General features: G+C 37.3%; 1 protein-coding gene across 1 annotated transcript in view; it reads right to left on the bottom strand.

Annotated features, from left to right (window-relative positions):
* LOC121371921 (microsomal glutathione S-transferase 3-like) overlaps positions 1-13,682 on the bottom strand; it is a 34,140-nt gene that overhangs the window by 9,243 nt on the left and 11,215 nt on the right. Inside the window, exons 2-3 of the mRNA XM_041498168.1 lie at positions 9,911-9,975; positions 5,792-5,849 (exon numbers count right to left, since the gene is read on the bottom strand). Of these exons, the coding sequence (XP_041354102.1) occupies positions 5,792-5,849; positions 9,911-9,966 (114 nt within the window). The 5' untranslated portion in view covers positions 9,967-9,975. The remainder of the gene's footprint in view (positions 1-5,791; positions 5,850-9,910; positions 9,976-13,682) is intronic.

Here is a 13,682-nt window from a genome sequence, read left to right as displayed (position 1 = left end):
GTGTGTAGTGTATGTGTGTGTGTGTGTGTGTGTGTGTGTGTGTGTGTGTGTGTGTGTGTGTGTGTGTGTGTGTGTGTGTGTATGTGTGTGTGTGTGTGTGTCTGTGTGTGTGTATGTGTGTGTGTGTGTGTGTGTGTACATTTGTTATCCCACATGACCGCATATGATGGGAGTCTTTTTCTCCCATCCATTCAAAAAATAGACCATTATTTTAGACAGACAAACAAAGATGGCTGAAAAAGTAACTTCTTTATTTGACCAGTTTATCATAAATAAACTACACTTAGTCTATCATATTTTCCATGCCTTTTTCATGTGTTAAATATAAGTTAACACTACAAATTAACAAGACAGCTTTTATAATGAAAGTTTTAATAACAAAATATTGAGCACTCTAAAACTAACCAACTTGCATTGATATGATGTCATATATTACCAACAACGAAATACTCACCATGGCATAGCCTATACAAGACAGATTTGTATCTCCCCCTCAGGTATATGGGACAGAGCTAACCCACGAAAGAAAGCTATGTAAGTAATTTCTATCTTACATGGGATATCACATGCTTGCATTTAAAGGGACATGCCCTAGTTTTTAAACACTAACTCATATTTTTGACTATTATAACCATTTTTGATAACTTAAATCATAATTTACTTAGATTTTATTGTTTAGATTATCAAGTTCTGTACATTCAAAGTGGTTTTGGTCATCCTGGTGTTTTTAATATCACAAAATGCATTGCTCGTATTTTTAAAATTGCACATGCTTCTTAGCAGTAACAGTTATGGAGTCGAGTTTTAGTCTATTTTTAGAGGGTATTTCACCATTTCAAAGTCACAGACTTATGTTTCACTCAATTGTAACTGTATCCAAATGTGTTACAGGTTTGTAGATTAACTAGATTAACTAAACTTGGTGTTTTTAATTTTGACGGGTTGAAACTAGGGTATGTCCCTCTAACATGACGTCATTGGTCATGTATGACATCATATTAATGTGAGATGATGATGTGAGCTCATTAGACACCATTTTAAATTAATATTTTTTTTTTTTATCAAAACCTTCATTTTAAAAGATATGTTGTTAATTTGTAGTGTTAAATTTTATTTAACACATGAACCAAACACAGCCTATATGATAGCGTAGTTTATCACATGCCGTCATGTGTGATCGGTAGTGAAGGTTTCAACCATGGCACTCGGCAAACCTCGACCAGGTCAAAATTTCCACATCACCTTGGGTGTATTTTGTCTAACCTACATGACCACATATGATGGGAGTCTTATAATTCCACATGGGCTGATGTCATGGAATGGGTCTGTTTTGCACAGCTAGGGATGGGAGAAAATTATTTATGGGCATAATCCTCGCTACTTAAACGAAGGCACAATTAAGGCATTTGGCCTGGTATGCATAGTCAACGATATATAATGCACATTATTGCTTAATATCAACAAGTATAATTGTATAGTTAATTGATAAAATGGTTATATGTGACGGCTATTATATATATATAATGGGCGCAGCCATTTTGTACCATCCCAGAGAATGTGCCCGCTGGTGTGCTGGTGGTTACGTAATACTTAACGTGTAACGTCAGTCTTTGAACTGAAGAAACAAAACGTACCTCATTTTTGAGGATGCATCACAATGTTCTCTAATAATATCCATCCCAGTAAGCCAGCAACAAGTATATATTATTTTTCAATACAAAATAAACCACCATTGTCAAAGTGTTGAAATAACTGTATTATGTTTTGTACATAAATTAACCCACGTACTGAATAATCCGAGTGTTTTCTTGGTTAATTGGTCTTTTCTTTCCGTGGCCTGTACCTGTGGTTCCTGATTGGCAGGTGTATATTTAAACGGTCCCCAGACACTCTGTCTAGACACACTAAAAATATGTGCCTCTTTTAAGATCACAGGACATTGTGTGATAACTGTGCGGTCACCCCTCAAATCGTAATGGACATTATCAGCCGTCCTGCTTTATTACTGTAAGTAATTCTGTAAAACCCTTGATTAAGTAGACTTTTCCATCTAAAATCACAAACCTGACTAATTATGTAGTCCCAAACCAAAGAAAATTATCACTTGGGTATCGTGAGTGGTCGTTTTTGCTCGAACGTAGTCTACCAATAGGCCTATAATAATATGGATTATGGTGCAGGTGCATCCCAGTGAATATTGATTCAAATTGAAATATATTTAGTTAAATAGCAATAAGACAGGCAAGATCTAGCAATAAGTACTAACGGAGGGACATTTTAAAGGAAGGGACAATTAAGGCATTTGGCCTAGTATGCATAGTCAATGATATATAATGCACATTATTGCTTAATATCAACATAATATAGTTAATTAATAAAACGGTTATATGTGATGGCTATTATATATAACAGGCACAGCCATTTTGTACCACCCCAGTGAATACGCCCTCTGGCAAGCTGGTGGTTACGTAATACCTAACGTGTCATGTCAAGAATTAGTCTTCAAACTGAAGAAACAAAACATACCTGATTTTTGCGGATGTATTGCAATGTTCTGTTATAATATCCATCCCAGTAAGCCAGCAATAAGTATATATTATTTTTCAATACAAAATAAACCATTGTCAAAGTGTTGAAATAACTGTATTATGTTTTGTACATAAATTAACTCATGTACTGAAATAATAATCGGAGTATTTTCTTAGTTAACTGGTATTTTCTTTTCATGCCCTGTACCTATGGTTCCTGACTGGCAGGTGTATATTTAGACGGTCCTCAGACACTGTGTCTAGACACACTAAAAATACATGCCTCTTTTATTAAGATCACAGGGTATTGTGTGACAACCATGCGGACACCCCTGAAATAGTAATAGCCGTTATCAGCCGTCCTGCTTTATTACTGTAAGTAATTCTGTAAAACCCTTAATTAAGTACTTTCCCATCTAAAATCACAAAACTGACCAATTACGTAGTCCCAAAGAATAGAAAATTATCACTTGGGTATCGTGAGTGGTCGGTTTTGCTCCAACATACCCTACCAATAGGCCTAATAATATGCAATTTTTCTTTGGATTTTTTAAAAGAGAAAAACTTCATTTCGTTCTATTGATGCAAATTGAAATATATTTAGTTAAATAGTTTATTATTCTATCAAGTCATTGATGTTGTTTTACAAGTCAGGTTGATGAAAGCGAAGTGCCTTGACGTAAATTAGAGCGTTTGTTTACACTGTGCATAGAAGAGTTGGACGTTGGACAGAGCTGACGTCACTTCGCACCGGACGCCACAAAAACAAAACAAAATGGCTGCCCCCAGTTAGCAGGAATAATCATGGGTTTTTTTATAACTCTAAAATTACGCGTTTTTCATTTGTTAAAGTGTTAGTATGTGTTGGTGGTCCGGGTATGCATCTTTCCAGCATATAAGGCTCTTGTTTGAGTTGACTATCCCTTTAAGGCTAGGGAAGTGGACATGTTAAATGTTGAACCAACGCAGACAAATCAGTCTTTGTTTAATACTCAAACAGTGATAAGAAGAACACATTGCTTACATAACTTTCTGCTTGACATAACTGACGTCAATATGCAGTGTTCTAGCACCCTGCCCCCATTTCATGCCACCCTGCACTGTCTGTTGCTGCCCTGCCCCTGATTATCACTTCCCTGCCCCTGATTATCACTTCCCTGCCCGTGATTATCACTTCTCTGCTCTAATTAATTTTCATACAAAACAAAAAGAAAAAAAGAGAGAAGAAAGTATGTTTTTGAAGAAAGAGTGTACAGATAATTCTAAACAATGAAACGCTTAACAATACAATGAAATGCTTAACAATACATTGTTTGGTCACAGGTGTGAAAGTGACACTGTCACAAACAACAATAAATCATATAATTAATTAAGCAAAGGGGGCAGGACGTACCTAGCCCAGTGGTAAAGCGCTTACTTGATGTGCAGTCAGTTTGGGATCGATCCCCGTCAGTGGGCCCATCAACTGAGCTATTTCTCGTTCTAGTCGGTGCACCACAATTGGTATATCAAAGGCTGTGGTATCTATTATCCTGTCTGTGGGATAGTGCATATAAAAGATCCTTGCTATTACCTCATGTGCCGTGTATATATGGTCTGAGTGAATAAAGAATTGAATTGTATTAATAGAAAAAATTTAACAGGTTTCCTCTGATGATTACGAGTCAAAATTACCAAATGTTTGACATCGGATAACTAATGATCAATAAATCAATGTGCTCTAGTGGTGTTGTTAAACAAAACAACAATTTTTTAATTACGCAAACACCCTATTGAAAGTAGTCCATGAAGATAAACCTTTGTTGATTTCTCCTTAAAGTTATAGTAACTGCTATAATTTAATATATGTATAAATATGTCTGAGTAATGTACCAGGGGATAAAAAATCCCATTGCCAGACGCCCATGCCAAGTGGAAATTTCATGTCGGGCAAGTAACTGCATATGCCCAATTACATGTGACTAATGTAACACCTACAGCTTATTTTCATTTTTTTTACAAATCTTGGTAAATCCTTTGGAAAGAGTTCCGATTATTCAAGCATTTACACAGTTTAAGGAGAACTAACCCTAACCCTAAATGCTGGAACGATTGGAACTCTTGCCAATACATTAATACACCAAAACGGAGATTGTGCTGAAAAGTTCAATAACAACCCCTTTTACTATTGACTGAGATCGGGAATTTACACCACTGAACGTTCATTTGAATTCGTACACTTAGAAATTAGTGTCCAATACGCTTTACAGCTTATATAAAAATAAAGTATACATGCCTAGAGTGTGCAATCAAAATGTTTAATCATTGCAAACATGGTATATGAGGTAGGATACAGTTTAAAACTGTCATATTAAAATTGATAGACATTAACGTGTTTCCTGGAATCTGCTCTTTGCAAATGAACGGGGATGTAAAGCAAGTGCTACTAACAGGTTTATAATTTCCGAGTTAACTCGAACAAAACATGAATATTATGAACTGTATTCTTATAAAAGTTGTAAGATATTTTAGTTGAGATGTAATAAACCTTGTAGCAGAACATACTTAATGTTTTTCAGTACTTTGCACAGTACAGTAAGTCAACGTTTGTGTAAAATGAACGTCTAGCCCGTCCCACACGGAACACCTTTTTTCATAGTATATTCTTTATTTGTGCAATTAAATTCAAGATTATTGAGCACTCTATTAAATCAAGTACAGTAACAGAATTGATTACCTTAAGAAGAAAAAGTAAAGTTTGTTTTATTTAACGACGCCACTAGAGCACATTGATTTGTTATCTTATAATCGGCTATTGGACGTCAAACATATGGTCATTCTAACACTGTTTTTTTTAGAGGAAACCTGCTGTCGCCACATAGGCTACTCTTTTACGACAGGCAGCAAGGGATCTTTTATTTGTGCTTCCCACAGGTGGGATAGCACAAACCATGGTCTTTGTTGAACCAGTTATGGATCACTGGTCGGTGCAAGTGGTTTACCCCTACCCATTGAGCCTTGCGGAGCACTCACTCAGGGTTTGGAGTCGGTATCTGGATTAAAAATCCCATGCCTCGACTGGGATCCGAACCCAGTACCTACCAGCCTGTAGACCGATGGTGATTACCTTAAGAAGTATGGGCAAGTGGAAAACTATATATGGGGCAAGAGAATATCTGATTGGCAAGTAATATTTTTGAACCCCTGTGTACATGCAGTTATATTTATTATTATTATCACAATGATATTTATTATTATTATTATTATTAAGTTGGACAACTCACTGGGAAGCAGGTGCCAGCTACCAACAACAGAACCAGGAAAATTGGGTAACCTTCTAGTCTGAAAATGAGCAAAAACAACAGACAAACTTTATATTTCGTTTCACGGCTTTAGTGTTAAAAAAACAAAGCAAAGAAAACAAACTTTATACTTTGTTTTACATCTTCAGTAATACCCCCCCCCCCCCCAAAAAAAAACCCAATTATACTTCCTTTTACATCAGGCACCGTGCTTATAAATCTTAAAGTCTAGACTTTAATAAATTCCAGACTTTAACGTCATGGCAACGCCATTCAAATAGCATTACATTAAAGTCTGGACTTTATTAAAGTCTAGACTTTAAGTTTTATAAGCACGGGCCCTGTAGTATAAAAAAACTTGAACAATCAATACAAACTTTTACTTTTTCACCTTTAGTCAGAAAAAAACAAAACAACCATAAGACAACAGCTGGTTCAAGACCTACATATAAACATGATAGGACTAGAGAACACAGGAACTAGACAACAGATGGTGCAAGACCTACATATAAACATGATAGGACTAGAGAACACAGGAACTAGACAACAGATGGTGCAAGACCTACATATAAATATGACAGGACTAGAGAACATAGGAACTAGACAACAGCTGGTTCAAGACCTACATATAAACATGATAGGACTAGAGAACATAGGAACTAGACAACAGCTGGTGCAAGACCTACATATAAACATGATAGGACTAGAGAACATAGGAACTAGACAACAGCTGGTGCAAGACCTACATATAAACATGATAGGACTAGAGAACACAGGAACTAGACAACAGCTGGTGCAAGACCTACACATAAACATGATAGGACTAGAGAACATAGGAACTAGACAACAGCTGGTGCAAGACCTACACATAAACATGATAGGACTAGAGAACACAGGAACTAGACAACAGATGGTGCAAGACCTACATATAAACATGATAGGACTAGAGAACACAGGAACTAGACAACAGCTGGTGCAAGACCTACATATAAATATGACAGGACTAGAGAACATAGGAACTAGACAACAGCTGGTTAAAGACCTACATATAAACATGATAGGACTAGAGAACACAGGAACTAGACAACAGCTGGTGCAAGACCTAAATATAAACATGACAGGACTAGAGAACATAGGAACTAGACAACAGCTGGTGCAAGACCTACATATAAACATGATAGGACTAGAGAACATAGGAACTAGACAACAGCTGGTGCAAGACCTATATATAAACATGATAGGACTAGAGAAGACAGGAACTAGACAACAGCTGGTGCAAGACCTACACATAAACATGATAGGACTAGAGAACACAGGAACTAGACAACAGATGGTGCAAGACCTACATATAAACATGATAGGACTAGAGAACACAGGAACTAGACAACAGCTGGTGCAAGACCTACATATAAATATGACAGGACTAGAGAACATAGGAACTAGACAACAGCTGGTTAAAGACCTACATATAAACATGATAGGACTAGAGAACACAGGAACTAGACAACAGATGGTGCAAGACCTACATATAAACATGATAGGACTAGAGAACACAGGAACTAGACAACAGCTGGTGCAAGACCTACATATAAATATGACAGGACTAGAGAACATAGGAACTAGACAACAGCTGGTTAAAGACCTACATATAAACATGATAGAACTAGAGAACACAGGAACTAGACAACAGCTGGTGCAAGACCTAAATATAAACATGATAGGACTAGAGAACATAGGAACTAGACAACAGCTGGTGCAAGACCTACATATAAACATGATAGGACTAGAGAACATAGGAACTAGACAACAGCTGGTGCAAGACCTACATATTAACATGATAGGACTAGAGAACACAGGAACTAGACAATAGCTGGTGCAATACCTACATATAAGGCCAAGTAAAAAAAATTGTTTGGTTCCTGTTACATGCCAAAAACAAATAGGGTAGATAGGTAGGGAAAACTTCTTTTTCTTTCTTTTTTTTTTGAAGATTTTTCTTTAACGTAGCCTCTTTGACTTCGGCTTTCCATAAGGATATCAAACACATTTTTATTTTTGACATGGGTGACTGGAGTTATGTCAAGTTCATCATCTGTTGTGCAACAAAATTTGATATATTTAATAGAAAAACGCTCGGCCAGCTGGCCAACAGTGACGTTTGAATCGTCCACCACGATATCGTCATCCTTTAGTTCAGCTTTACAACTGGCTTGAAAATGAAATCTGACACCGGGAGGGTGAATGGTAGAAAATAATTAATTGAATGTCGTTTCATTTGAAATTGAGTTAAATAATATTTGATTTGAATGAGCACATTTTTGACATTCTACTCTGTAAATGGAAGACGCTATTGACACCACATGCTCTCGGACGTGTTCTCGTACTCATTCGGAACTACTCGGAACTTATGAATCCAATCGGAACACCTCGTCACATTCCGCTACGCTTATATTTTGTGGAAATGTACGAGGAGTTCCGAATGGCTCTCGGAAGCTTTTCATTTGGAACTCTTCGGAAGTAAAATTGCGTGAAGTGTTCCGGATCTTCTGGTAACGAGATCTTGGACTGACAGATCTCGTGGCATCTCTCTGCAGTTGTTGTTTTTTGAGTCGACGAAAATTAGGATTGATATTAATGGATTATTAAATAAAACAGGTGGAAAAAAAAGGGGGGGGGGAGGTTAAAAAAAGTTTAGGGTCGGCACCAAAAATCTAGGGACAGTCGGGTAACTGGAACCAAACCATTTTTTTTACTACACCTAAACGTGATTGGACTAGAGAACACAGGAACTAGACAATAGCTGGTGCAAGACCTAAATATAAACATGATAGAACTAGAGAACACAGGAACTAGACAACAGCTGATGCAAGACCTAAATATAAACATGATAGAACTAGAGAACACAGGAACTAGACAACAACTGGTGCAAGACCTAAATATAAACATGATAGAACTAGAGAACACAGGAACTAGACAACAGCTGGTACAAGACCTACATATAAACATGATAGGATTAGAGAACACAGGAACTAGACAACAGTTGGTACAAGACCTACATATAAACATGATAGAACTAGAGAACACAGGAACTAGACAACAGCTGGTACAAGACATAAACATTCATAGGACTAGAGAACACAGGAACTAGACAACAGCTGGTACAAGACATAAACATAATAGGACTAGAGAACACAGGAACTAGACAACAGCTGGTACAAGATATAAACATGATAGGACTAGAGAACACAGGAACTAGACAACAGCTGGTACAAGACATAACCATTCATATGACTAGAGAACACAGGAACTAGACAACAGTTGGTACAAGACATAAACATGATATGACTAGAGAACACAGGAACTAGACAACAGCTGGTACAAGATATAACCATTCATAGGACTAGAGAACACAGGAACTAGACAACAGCTGGTACAAGACATAAACATAATAGGATTAGAGAACACAGGAACTAGACAACAGTTTGTACAAGACCTACATATAAACATGATAGAACTAGAGAACACAGGAACTAGACAACAGCTGATACAAGACATAAACATTCATAGGACTAGAGAACACAGGAACTAGACAACAGCTGGTACAAGACATAAACATAATAGGACTAGAGAACACAGGAACTAGACAACAGCTGGTACAAGATATAAACATGATAGGACTAGAGAACACAGGAACTAGACAACAGCTGGTACAAGACATAACCATTCATAGGACTAGAGAACACAGGAACTAGACAACAGCTGGTACAAGACATAAACATGATATGACTAGAGAACACAGGAACTAGACAACAGCTGGTACAAGATATAAACATGATAGGACTAGAGAACACAGGAACTAGACAACAGCTGGTACAAGATATAAACATGATAAGACTAGAGAACACAGGAACTAGACAACAGCTGGTACAAGACCTACATATAAACATGATAGGACTAAAGAACACTGGAACTAGACAACAGTTGGTGCAAGACCTACATGTAAACATGAGAAGACTAGAGAACTTGGAACTAGACAACAGTTGGTGCAAGACATAAACATGATGGAACTAGCGAACACTGGAACTAGACAACAAAACTTACGTGTTTTGGTGAGCTCTCTGAACACAGTTGAAGTGATCTGACCTGTCGGAGTACATTGTTGGATACTACAAGAGAAAAACTAAATCAGTACTGCTTCAGGAAACATGGCGATATGAAAATGTAAACTACAAGTTTTAAACAGACTTCAAAATAAGGCAGGAGTAAATGTGTCCCAACCACGGACACATGCGATACTTAACCAGACACTCTTCCATGTAGCAAACATTTGGTACACAGATATAGGCAATGTATTTCATAGGGTGTCAAGTGCAGGGAGAGGGGTCGACTTTGTGTGCAGGGCATAGCTGAATGAGGGGTATGGGGGTCATCCCCCAGAAATTGTTTTAGAATATTGAGCCATCTATCCTGGCATGGTTTTTTTTGCTGCTTTTGAAGGATTTTTTAAATCACGCTTTTTGGTTTTGTTAATAACATTTACTTTGACCCAGCCTGTGAAATGAACTGCAGACAGCATAACCTTTTAGCGGTCGTCCATAATTTTCAACATTTTCATGAGCGTACATACCATATGCTGGGGGGGTTAAGGGGCCAGCGTACACTTTTTATGAAAATGAAAAATGACGATCAACATTTTTCATTTGGGGATGTACACTTTTAGGAGGGGGGTGGTCAAAAGTGTATGGTTTGTACGCTTGTGTAAATGTTAAAAATTATGGACCGCCCCTTAGAAAACAAATTGGATTTTGACTAAATTTTCCAATTTCCAATTAATGTGTGTGTGTGCATGCATGTGTGTGTGTCAAGCACAGCAGAGCATGGGTGGGGGGCTGAATAACACAATATTTATATCATTTATCAGCATTTTTGTTGACGAATTATACTTGTAGAATGCAGGAAATTGTATGTTATCTGCTTTGCACAATTATTTGGGGGGATCATGCCCCAATGATCCCTAGAATGATCGAAAATGAACGAGTCAAACTAGTTCAGTTAAAATTTTAATTACAAAGTGAAAATCCTATATGCAGTAACTTGAAAATAATACATTGTAAAATGATAGATTTTCAAGATATTTACAGTTGTAAATTTCAGGAACAGATTATTTTACTGGATAGTAAAGTTTTTCAGTGTACACATATGTACGTACAGAAATTATACATCATGAAAAACTGCAGAATGCAGGGAATTGCATTTCAGGCCATCTAGAATGACACCCCCCCCCCCCCCCACACACACACACACACACCACCACGCAACCCCTTCCTAGTTTGGGGTTTATATATTCAGTACACAAAAATACATCTGCATTTATCCGCATTTGCCATGAGGAATTTTATTTGCAGAATTAATGCAGGAAATTACATTTCAGGTCTACTTTTTAAAATTGTCAGGTGGAGCATGTCCCCAGACCTCCCTAGAAGATTGATAAAAATTGATTTTAAAAAATCATGTCACTCAGCTCCCCCACACCTTTTTTCACTTGCTTCTGCTGTGCCTGTGCATGCAGCGTTTTAAATGAGGAAATGTTTTGATTAATACAAATATAGTAACCACTTTATTTCACTACTTGGTAAGGAGGAACTCAGGTGAATGACAAATAGTAGGTCTATATATTATGTCAGTAACTAACTGGGAGATGTCATAATAAACTTTACTCTTCTCAATAGCTTCGTCTTTACAAAAGACATGCAATTTTATATGGATATTTCACATTATTTTACCCCTTGGAGTGGACCTCTCTTTCCACAGGGAAATCATCCGATCCCCAGTATCCCTCCTGGTATACGGGATAGATTACACAATTGATTTTAGGAAATTTCAAATAAATTCAGCAACTGAATTTCCACCTCACCGTAAGGAATTGTTAGAAAATGCATACAGACATTTACATCCTGCAGAGAAATCACAACTGCAAGAAACATTGACAGAACTACAGGGTGTGTTTGCTAAAAATGATGAAGATCTGGGGGGTTTCAATGGAGTAAAACATTCCATAGCAACTGGCAATGCAAAACCAGTTAGGCAGCCTGTCCGTAAAACCTGCCTGGGGTTCCAGGAGAAAGAAGATGCTCATCTTCAAAAGCTTGTTGACAGTGGTGTTGTCATTCCTTCATCATCAGCATTGGCAAGTCCTGTTGTTGTGGTTGGGAAAATAGATCAATGACCTCACAAAGGAAGATGCTTTTCCATTACCAAGAATAGAAGAGTGTCTCGACACACTTGGCTTCGCTCTTTTCTGAACAGTAGATTTACAAAGTGGATATCATCAGATTGAAGTTGAGGAAGAGGATCGGTTGAAAACAGCATTCATTACAAGGTATGGTTTATTGTAATTCAAACAAATGCTGTTTGTGTTATGCGGAGCACCGCAGGAACTTTTCTAAGACCTATGGAGTTTGTGTTGAGAGGATTGCAATGGAATCAAGCTTTCATCTATCCAGATGATGTGATTTTAATGGGTGAGGTTTGATGAACATTTACAACGGCTCAGGATTGTTCTACAGTCATTTCAAAAAAAAATTGTGGAATTAAAAGCCAAACAAGTATCACTTGTTTCAAGAGAAAGTTCTTTTTTTAGGACATGTTGTTAGTAAAAAGGGCACTGAAACGAGATAAGAAAGAGTTGCAAAGACTTCTGGGATTCTCAAACTACTACTGCCAGTTGTACCCAATTTTGCTGATAAGGCAAGACCTCTTTATGATCTAATGAAAAAAGATGTTTCATTCAAATGGACTGCAAAAGAACAACTCACATTTGAAAACCTAAAGGAATGTTTGGTTTCAGGTAGTACTAAACCAAATAACTTCCAAATGGGTCGAAGTTCAAGGTGCACCCAACTTTTGATACAGAAGTGAACACCACAAGTCCTGTGATTGGTGATAAATGTGAGTAACACACTCACATCAAAAAATATCAAAAAAATAGTTTTATCTGGGTGAAAAAAAAGAAACAATTTTATTGCATTTAGTATCACTGTGTCAAGTAGCCTTGTGCTTGAAACATGTATGGGTACCTGTAAAAAAAAGTACTCAAATTTTTTGCAGAACTAGCATAGTCATAGACGCTACCCGTTATTTCAGAAATTAGCAGCTTGACCCCCATTTTTTTTTAATTCACTTTAAAACTACATTCCCTGGAATATTTTTATTATTTAAGCATATAGAACAGAAAATTCAATTACGTTTGGTGCATATATGATGCCGCACTCCGCATTGGTTTCACTACGCTGGCTTATCCAGGTTAAAAACAAAGCCATGATTTTGAAAGTGGAACACTTTTGACGGGCTCGTACCAATCTCGGTTTTCATTGGCTTGTCACAAGTATAGAATTCCCCAACAAGAGATCACGTGAGATTTCGCAATTTTTGAACAAATTTAACTGTCTTGATTGAGGGGTCGTCTCATATCTCCAAAACATATTTATATCCATAGAGGTATGGTACAACGCCTTTCCAGGGGTCGGTGAGTGGGGGATTTGCCTTGAAATTTTGACAGTGGTCAGCTGTTGGCATACGCGTTACATGTAAGGGGGTGTTACTAATTACGTAACGCTCTAGGGGTAGAGAAAGAGGGTACTGTGTTCGATTTACGTAACATTTTTCAAGACTATATGAATTATTTTTATTCATTACTTAGACCTAAAAAGGTGTTTTTTGGAAATGCGCGGTCAGTCTAGGATCGATCCCCATTGGTGGGTATACAAAATGACCATGGTATGTGATATCCTGTCTGTGGGATGGTACATATAAACAATCCCTTGCTTAAAAAAAATGTAGCGGGTTTCCAAGGCGCATGTGCAGGGATTTCAGC

Source organism: Gigantopelta aegis, chromosome 4 (assembly GCF_016097555.1).
Source record: "Gigantopelta aegis isolate Gae_Host chromosome 4, Gae_host_genome, whole genome shotgun sequence".
Lineage (NCBI taxonomy): Eukaryota > Metazoa > Mollusca > Gastropoda > Neomphalida > Peltospiridae > Gigantopelta > Gigantopelta aegis.
Note: the sequence above shows the minus strand (reverse complement) of the source record. Positions and strands in the feature narration are given on the sequence as shown.